This window comes from Salvia miltiorrhiza, chromosome 1 (genome assembly GCF_028751815.1).
Source record: "Salvia miltiorrhiza cultivar Shanhuang (shh) chromosome 1, IMPLAD_Smil_shh, whole genome shotgun sequence".
NCBI lineage: Eukaryota > Viridiplantae > Streptophyta > Magnoliopsida > Lamiales > Lamiaceae > Salvia > Salvia miltiorrhiza.
In genome coordinates, this window is record NC_080387.1 from 33,724,550 (window position 1) to 33,734,841 (window position 10,292).

A 10,292-nucleotide genomic window follows, 5' to 3' on the forward strand; every position below is an offset into this window, starting at 1 on the left:
GATGCAGTCTCCCATGATGAGCAACTTTCCATCGAAAAGATTGGTCAACAGCATCGGAGGAAAGGTTGTAGCTGCCAAAGGAAAGAAAATCATGATCATCTCTAAGAATGATCCTTCTGAAATCACAACCTCAGAAGAATCAAGAGACCATGATGTGGATGAAGTTCACAAGCGCAGACTGATGGCCAGATCAAATGTTCCACCTCCACGAAGCTACAGACGAGCTAAGGAGGCTCCCAACCAGATCATCTTATTGAAAAGGCTGGAAAGCAGATTTCAGTCAAAGATCCGGGAAGGAACATCAGGAGTCAAGAAGAATCTTCCTCACCAATCCAGGGGGAAGAAAGGCCACATCAGTCAGAAACTGACATCCTCAGTTCAGTTTCAGAAGGAACAACATCCATGGAGATCAAGCATTGCTGAGTCCAGACGAGCTATGCCAAATCCTCAACGACAAGTCACTGGACAACAGACAAATCTCCATAAGTCTGCAAAGACTAAAGTATCTCAAGGAAGATACTTCACCGAGCAAAGAAGACCTCAACCACTCATCAGACAGAACTGCTACAAGAGTGAGGCCTTCAAAAAGTTCTCTCAACAGAAGAATGCTCAAGTGCCACCTGAAGCACCAACGACATCGATCAGACATCCAACAAAGCGCAAAAGATCAGCCAGACCAATTCTGAAGCAGATTTGGGTTCCAAAGGGAACTCGAACTAACAATGAAGGACCCAAAGTTTGATTGGGTGCCTGAAGCAACTCTTCCTTGTAGGTCAATGTCAGGAAACATAAAAAGAAGGAAGAGGCCAAAGCTTCAATCAGAACGTGGTATCTGGATAGTGGCTGTTGGAAGCATATGACGGGCTACAAAGAATATCTATCCCAGTATGTCGAGAAAGCTGGATCCAAAGTTGCATTCGGAGACAACTCGATTGGAGAAACAAAAGGCTACGGTGTGCTCAACATGGGTAACGCCAGTATCAGTAATGTTAGCTTTGTTTCTGGTCTTAAACATAATCTGTTGTCTGTGAGTCAATTTTGTGACAGTGGTTTCACAGTGAAAATAAAAAAGGATGAATTCACTGTTAGAAACAATCAGAAAAAGGTGGTTCTGAAGGGATTCAGACAAGGAAGTCTCTACGTTGTTTCTTGGGAAGACAGCCCACCAGAAACGTGCCTCATCAGCAAGAGCAGCTCGGAGCTCAATTGGCTCTGGCACAAGAGACTCAACCATCTCAACTTCAAGACGATCAACAAACTTGCTAAACATCAACTGGTAGAAGGTCTTCCTTCTATTGTATTCCAGAAGAAGCAAGAATGTGAAGCATGCCTCAGAGGAAAGCAGACGCGGACGTCATTCAAGTCAAAGACAGGACACTCCTCTGAAAGGATTCTGCATCTACTTCATATGGATCTGTTTGGCCCGATCACTCCAGGAAGCTACAACGGTAGAAAGTACACCTTGGTAGTTGTGGATGATTACTCACGATATACTTGGGTTATCTTTCTCTTCAAAAAGAATGAGACACTGGAGGAACTGCCAAAGCTGCTGAGAAGACTGAGCGTTGAAAAGGAAGTCAACATCATCAGCATCAGATCAGATCGTGGGACTGAGTTCCTCAATACTGTCATTCGTGAGTATTGTGATGAACAAGGAATCAGTCATCAAACTTCTGCAGCAAGAACTCCCCAGCAGAATGGAGTCGCAGAAAGAAGAAACCGGTCTCTAAAGGAAGCAGCCAGGACGATGCTAGCCGAGTCAAAACTTCCCTTAAAGTTTTGGGCCGAAGCAGTCAACAACGCATGCTACACGCAGAATCGCTCCTTCCTCACTCAGAGACATGGAAGAACTCCATACGAGTTATGGAAGAATAGAAAGCCTTCGATTGCCTACTTTCATGCTTTCGGTTCTAAGTGTTTCATACACAACAATGATAAGAAGAGGTTGAACACCTTCGATAGCAAGGCTGATCCAGGAGTCTTCCTTGGATACTCTGGAACAGAACGTTCAAGCAAAGCCTATCGAGTGTTCAATACTCAAACTCTCTGTGTAGAAGAAACACCTCATGTGATCTTTGATGAGTCTACAGATGGTTTCAGGGAACAAGATGCTGAAAAGGTTGTTCAGATCGCTGAAGGTTCCAAAGCTGAAATCCACACTGTCGAGCCCTCTACTGTCTTGGTGTGGGGACCTGGCAAAGATGAAGATACTGAGATGCTTCAGTATCAGAAGATCAACCAACGGTCTGAAGTTCAGACTGGAGTCAATGCAGATGGCATCAGTCAAGGGGGAACTCCATTTGCTGAAGTTCAAGTTGAACGCGCAGAAGCCGCCCCAGCTCAACTCACCCCTGCTCCAGAAGGTGCTCAACATCCCAGAGCTATTCTGACCGAAGAAACTCCACCATCCCCTGAAGAGATCAAGAAGTATCGAAGATGGTTTGAACTCCACTCTAAGGAGAACATCATTGGAGAACCATCAGATGGCGTCAAGACTCGGAGATCAATGTGCAACCTCGTCTTCGACATCAACCAGAACTGCATCAATGAAGATAAGAATTTCAGCTGTTTCTTATCAACTACAGAGCCCAAGGATATTGAAGAAGCTCTGAAGTCCACTGAATGGGTCATCGCAATGCTAGAGGAACTCAATGAATTCAACCGAAATTCAGTATGGGAGCTTGTGGATCGACCAGATGATGCAAAGGTGATTGGCTTGAAATGGATTTTCAAGAACAAGGAAGACAAAGAAGGAAACGTTGTGAGAAACAAAGCAAGGCTTGTGGCTAAAGGATACAGTCAAGAAGAAGGAATCGACTACGACGAGACATTCGCCCCAGTTGCCAGATTGGAAGCAGTCAGACTCTTCTTAGCCTTCGCAGCTCACAAAGGTTTCAAGGTACACCAAATGGATGTCAAGTGTGCATTTCTTAATGGAGTGCTCACAGATGAAGTCTATGTAGAACAACCTCCCGGATTTGAGGTTGCTGGACCAGAAAAGGTGTACAAGCTGAAGAAAGCGCTCTATGGATTGAAGCAAGCACCAAGAGCGTGGTATGATACTCTCTCTGAGTATCTGATTGAACAAGACTTCAAAAAGGGATCTGTGGACAGGACCTTGTTCACTCTCAAAGAAGGAGAAGATCTCTTGCTTGTTCAAATTTATGTCGATGACATAATCTTCGGATCCAAATCCGAACGCATGTGTAATAAGTTTGCTGACATCATGACGAACAAATTCCAAATGTCCATGATGGGAGAAATGAATTTCTTTCTCGGATTGCAAGTCAAGCAGACCAAAGAAGGAATACTGATCAGTCAGTCCAAGTATGCCAAGGAGCTAATAGCTAAGTTCGGTATTCAGCACATGAAATCAGTCAAGATCCCAATGAACACAAACTGGAAGGTTGATCCAGGTTCAGAAGGAAGCTCTGTCTCTTCGAAGAAGTACAGAAAAATCATTGGATCTTTGCTATATTTGACTGCGAGCAGACCAGATATCGCATTTGCAGTCGGGGTTTGTGCAAGATATCAATCAGATCCTAAGGAAGCTCATTTGGATGTAGCTAAGCGGATTCTGAGATATCTCAAGGGCACACCCAATTTAGGATTGTGGTACCCAGCAGACGACGACATCAAGCTTACCGGATTTTCAGACTCCGACTTCGGTGGATGCAAGCTTGATCGCAAGTCAACCTCCGGAACTTGTCAATTCCTAGGCAACAAGCTCATCTCTTGGTTTTCAAAGAAGCAGACTTCAGTCGCCACCTCTACAACTGAAGCTGAATATGTTGCTGCCGGAAGCTGCTGCTCACAAATCCTGTGGTTAGTCCATCAACTAAAGGACTATGGGATCGAGGAAAAGGAAGTTCTTATCTATTGCGACAGCTCCAGTGCTATTGCAATCTCCCAGAATCCAGTTCATCACACCAGAGTTAAACACATTGAGATTCGACATCACTTCATTCGTGATCAAGTCGAAAAGAAGAATATCTCTGTGGAATGGATTCCCACTGCTATTCAGAGAGCGGACCTGCTGACCAAGGCTCTTCCAGAAGAGAGGTTCAATGATCTATGTGCAAAGATCGGCCTCATCAACCCTGAAGAGTGATGCTGTGTTTGAAGATTTTCTCAAACAGTCATGCTGACTGGTGGTCAACCAACTGCTGCTTCTACGATCGCCGACGTGGAATGCAATGAAGTCCGATTACTCATCTGAAGAAGAAGTCATCCTGATGATTCAACCAGGATCACGTGGTATCAACTGACTACAATGTTCAGTTGATCAGTAAGTATTTTAAATGCTTACCTTTTCAAAAATCAGTTATTTCAGTTTAGAGCTTTAAGTGTTTCGTTCAAAACCTTTTCTCTAACTGATCAGTTTTCTTCAAAAACTTTAACTGATTGTTGGAATTGTTGGAAAATGGAATATCCGAAAAGGACAAGATTTTTATAAAGAGAAAATCTGTTTTGATTGAACTTGTCCTGATCTTTTTGCCAAAAATCCTTCCAACCTTTTTGCCTCTGCAATAAAATTTCTTGAAATACTCATTGACATGACATATGTAATGATGCTTTTCAAAGTCCTTCGCAGTGACGGCGGACGCGAAATTTTTCTTCAATTGCAATTTAGGCACAGTTTTCGAAAAACCTTTTCATCTTCTACATGGTTCACATCTTGTCTATTTATACACCATGCTGTCTTCACGATTTTTCTGCATAAACTAACAACTCTCCACAGCCTTCACTGTGAGAAAAAGTTTCAATTTCTTTTACAAATTGCAGAGAAAATCTGTTCCGACTAAAGGAGAAATCTATGACTGCAAAGTCATGGAGTGGAAGAATGACACTCATAGTCTTGGTCTTCACCGGACCCTTCCACTGGATCACAACGTCTCTCCGACGTCAAAGTTTGCTCTACCCTCACTTGTATCCAGCGAAACGAGCGTCTTCTAGTCTCATGCCTGGCGCCAAGAATCTTCACCGCTTCTGGAGGAGATATACCGTATCGCATATCTCGTGCTCCTCCCTGGCTTGCAACAAACAACGAGATCACTCTTGTTGTTGGCCGGCATCTTCAGCCGCACCGGGTCTATTCTTCACAGACCCTGGGTCGGCGAGTCGACGGTGTTAGTCTTCTCAGCTGCCACCGCTTCGATTCTTCCTTCTCACACCCTTCCCTTCTTTCTCTCCTTCTTTCCAATTCACCAATCTGATCCTTCTCCTCATAAGGCAGCCCTCTCCTTCTTCCAAGGCAGCCTTCTTCTATCTTCCGCCTTCTACGTTTTCTTGTCCTCCTCCACTTCTCCGTCTCCCTCATCTCCTCACCCCACAACTGACGTCCTCCTCTTCTGCTTATCCGGACTCACTCTGTTCTCAAATCTTTTCACAAACTTCTGAGACTCGGAGTTGGGTACTGACACACACCCGACGTGCGGTGCGGACAAAATACCTGTGTATGCCCAGTACAGACAATACACGCTCCTACTTCTCGCAATAAGAACTTAGCCTTAGCGGTAAGTGTAGGGTCGAATCCCACAGGGAGTGAGGAACCACTTTGTTCTCCTACGACAAACTGAGGTGTCACAATTCTCAATCTGTATACTCTACACAAGAAATAAACAAGATCAATAATAACAAATGGGTGAGGTTATTCGGTTAGGTCATAACTGTTGTTAACATTCGTTTCGGTCATAGGCACATTGATGATCCGTCTACGATCCATACAAGCCCAAGGCGTGGCCCAAAGACATTGGGGCGTTTCAAGGGGTTATACTTCACGTATAGGATGGTTGATTCTCATTGTGGTCACTTGGTCCGAAGGTCACACAATCCCCGGTCTCAAGGCAGTGCTTCACTCCTCCTTAGATAGTAGCCATACCCGTTACTCACCAAGCATGGCCCTCATCAACCTTCTCTCCCGAGGTCCCCAACTCCACGCTTTTAGTGACACATGCCTCCTGGACTCAACTATTTCCGGCTTTGTCAGCCGACCAGTCATAGACATGCTACGGCGCCGAGATTGCTTTCACCGTTTGATAACCATGGCTTCATGCCTCGTCACAGTTGATGGATAGTCTCTAGAGAAGCCCAAGGCTGAGGAAGGGCAGTGTATCCCATCAACCCTTTCCCCACCTTCTGGATCTACAACGCCTTTTGTTGACGTTGTTCAGCTACTCGGTCTTGGGCATACCGATTGTTGTACCTTGGTATACCCTGGCCTTTGCCTAACATGGGCAGCGTTTTACCGAACGGAGATCACCCGTTAGGCCCCTACTGTCCATGGTTTCGAACAGATCCTTCCGGAACCACGAGATTCAACCGAAAGAACAAGTGCCTCACGAATGTTTACATGTCAACAATAGTTATTTCCACCCTAAAACCTCACCAAGGGGATTACTCACACATAACGCAATTCATAAATACAAAAGGGATTAAACACATCAAAGAACGAAAAAAATGCTGAAATAGATAAATAGTACCTAGGCTTCAAGCCTTCGAACTTGTTCAACAGTAGAAACACAACGGGAAATGGAAAAGCACGAAAATGTAAATTGTTTTGGATGCCACACACGGCGAACTTAATTGAATACCAAAAGTAAAAACAAGAGTTTCAAGGTGCCAAGAGCCTCTTCACGCTGCACAACATTAGTCTTTTATACTGCCGGATGGTAGAGGCCTAACCCTAGCTGCGCCGGTTCCAAATCTTCGCCGGGATCTTCTTTCCTTAATTAGCTCGATCTTTGATTGATCCTGATTGAAGATGGTGTCCAGCTGCAACCTTAGTCAACCTTTCCCATTCCTTCGATCCTTCCAATTTCTTCTTCCACCTTCTACTTGTTTCTTCAAGATCTCCGAGATTGACCTTCCTTTTATGGCTCTGGCTGTCTGCTTCTCATGGTAACGATCAGACGGATTGCTCTCTTTGGTGTGACTTATACCAGGTGGGTTGCTCCAGGTTCCCATGCCCCAAGTTGAATTGGAGAGGTACTTGTTGGCCGAAGCTCCATGCTGGTAAACATGACTTAGCAATCCAGGCTCGGTAATGCCCATTCTGATCGCATTTCTTCCGTTTCCGCTCTACTGACCTTCCTTCCTTCACAACTTCGTTTTTCCCCCTGACAGACCTGTACCGACACAAATAAAGGGAAAAAATAGGGCCAAAAGGCCCAAAAGTCGAAGACGCATCACACCTACACACTTAAAGCATACTTGCCCTCAAGTATGTAGGTGGATTCACAGAAGACACGGACGAAAAGGTTGAAAGAAAAGGAATAAAACTAAAAGACACGAAACTTGCACAGATTTCAGGATCAGATCATACCAACATGCATCATTCAGTTCGAACAGACCACAAACCAGAGTAATGATCATGCATAAAATGTGATGGTAGTCTCTCTTTTCGCTCAAGCACCGGGTTAAGTGTTTACACTCATAATTTGCTGTGCTAGTTCCTCTAAGAGTTTGATTGATGACTACAAGTTAAGCACACTAGTATGACTCATCAAAGGGTCTTTGTTGGGTTGTAATGGGGCATACGGAGCTAAGGTGAGGTATATATGGTTCAGTGGCTAATTTCAGTATCACCCTTACTCAGTATACACATTCAGTATGGCTACAACCAACCCTTTATTCCTCCATTTTCAATGGGGCTCATCTTTCCTTGGATTCTTTTGTGGGCAATAATTTTTATACAATTTTTTTGTGCCCAGATTTTCTTTCTCTCTTGTAATTCCTTGTCCACCATTTTATTCACTTCATAAATTCTTTCTCCTAGATATAGCATTGACAAAGCTCAAGAAAGAATGAATTCGGCTCAAGTTGGCATACAAGGGATTGTTTTTCACATTAAACATCAAAGAAAAATCTGGGGCCCTAAGTCAAAGAATCGTGCCCAAATCACACAAATCATATACTAGCAAAAATGAGTCCTCAAACAAAGTCAAGATTTCCTAGACACAGCAAATTCTCACCATAAACATGCATTTTTCAATTTGGTCCTGATCTCACCGGTGGGGTATTCTCTGTATCCTCACAACTACCATCATGCATTTCATACTCAATCCACCAATCATACCAAAACAGAAATCAGCATGCATAATCTTTCACCATCAAACAATGCAAGTAGACTCGACATCAAAAACAGATTAAACAGACACTAAAACAAGAAAAGCAAAAGATAAAATAAAACCTAATCTACGAGTTAGGGGGAAAAACTTAATTGTTTTGGTCAGAGGATCTTGCCTCCGCATTCAGCCGGTCCATGATTGCTTTGAAGCCAGCTTCCATAGCCTCCCTCAGGGTTGTGATCTCCGCACTCAGCATCAGTAGCTCGTCTTTCACTTCCTTCATCTCTGCCAACAACATTACGCTCTCGCTGCTGACAAGGCGGGGTCCCTCTGGCTCCAATGGTCTCCTCGGTTCTGGTCTAGCTGCCGCTGCTCTCTCAGGATACTCCAAACGGTATCTCCCGCCTTCGTCTGCTTCGACCACCCTCCAACGCACGAACCTGCCCAAGTCCAGAAAGCGACTTTCGGCCAGGGCTGCATCATCTGAGCTCTTGGTGTCGAACTTAATGAGCTTTTCTGCCAAGATGGTCACCAGTGGGCAGAGCGAGAGGTACTTGTTGGTATGGGTTACCCCATACTGAAATTGAAGCGCCACGGTGAGCCCGAAGTTCACCTTTTTCCTCTCCATCATGCACCACAACAGGAAGACTTCCTGTTGGGTGACCACATTGGAACCTTCCAGCGGGCCGTAGATGTTGTAGGCCAGCCACCTGTGGTAGATCTGCAAAGCGGGGTCCCTGATCTCGTTCGATTTGCTGATGTTTTTGACATACTTGCTTCCGGTAGATAGCAGTGACCAGTAATGGTCTCATCGTAGACTTCTGTGGCTTCAATCACCCCCAGGTGGATATTCAGCTCGTTGATCGAGAGCGGGAATATCCTTCCTTGCATCTGGAACCGCAAGGTACCTGGAGTCTCAATTGTGTAGTTCCCCTTGGGCTTAAACTCGACAGTTCCCATGAACTCCTCCATCAACTTCTGGTATGCTTTAGGGTTCCACTCCAGTATCTTCTTCCAACCAATCCCTTCAAAATAACCCTCTACTTTCTCCTTGATCCCCAAATCCTCCAAAGCTTCAGTCACCAGAAAATACCAAGGGGTAATTTCTCTGTTTTGCAGGACGGCATACCTCTGACTTTCTCTCGGTATGACCACTTCGGAAGCAGTGGTGCGTAGCAGCCCCTTCTGCTTCGCAAGTTTCGGCTTTGCAGTAGTGGTTGTACTGGAGGTGGTTTTCTTTGGTGCCAAAACCTCCTCGGATTTGGAGCTATCCACGGTCTCAGTTCTCTCTGGGTCTACCTCCATTGGCTCCTCCATCTCCTTGGCCTTCCCTTTTTCGGCCGCAGTGGGTTTCCTTGGTTTCTTACTCTGCTCAGCTTTTGTTCGGGTCTTACTGCCTGCCGGTGCCGGTTTGGCCTTAACTGGTAGTGGGGGCTTGGCAACATCTAGCTTCCTTTTTACTCCGGGTCTCTTGCTCTGGGGTGTCGGGATTTCTACTTCCTTTTCCTGAACGGCCTCAACTTCCTCCGCTTCATCATCCTCTTCCTCGTCCACCTTCTCTTCTTCGCTCTTCTCCTCCTCCGCTTTCTCTTGTTCTTCCTCTTCCGTATCTTCGGAAGCTGTTCTTCCCTCTTGCACGGAGATTTCTGGAATTTGCGGTTGCGGTTGAGCTTGAACAGGTGGTGATGCGACAGTGGACCGCGCCGGAGTTGCTCTGCTCGCCTGAGCCTTCTTTGATTTTTTCACAGGAGGGGTGAGCTCGGGCTCCCCCTCTTCCGGTTGTGTCGACTCGGCGGCTGCTCTTGCTACTTCTCGTTCCTCTTGTTGGAGGACTTCGGCATGCCCCTTGTCCTCGGGCTGGATCTCCAGCAAAGGGTCTTCGGCGATTTTAGTGGAGGTCTCCTCCGAAGCGGTCTGCCTTGTGGTACGCTTTGGAGGTGGGAGTTTGGCGCCTTTCTTCTTCGGCGGTTGGTTGCTTCCGGAACCTGCTCCTCCTTTGGTTTTGGCCATTGCGATTTGCAGAGATCAAACTACTTAGGATTTGTGCAGAAATTTCGGATTTTGTGGGGGTTTTTGGAGGCAAGGTTGGTCTTTAAGAAGGGTGATCGGTAATTATGGGAATTTAGGGTTTGAGGCGAGTGGTGATCGTGGTGTAGCAGTTTTTTTTTTTTTTTTTCGGAGGTTAGGGTTTGTGGGGAGGAAGATCGTGGGTTGAGGCTTTGA

At 45.5% G+C, this 10,292-nt stretch overlaps 1 protein-coding gene across 1 annotated transcript; it reads right to left on the minus strand.

Annotated features, from left to right (window-relative positions):
* Nucleotides 1–8,696: 8,696 nt before the first annotated feature.
* Nucleotides 8,697–10,079, minus strand: LOC131006760 (uncharacterized). Its single transcript, XM_057933891.1, has one exon. The coding sequence runs from the start codon at nt 10,077–10,079 to the stop codon at nt 8,697–8,699; it is 1,383 nt and encodes a 460-aa protein (XP_057789874.1).
* Between the last annotated feature and the right edge of the window lie 213 nt (nt 10,080–10,292).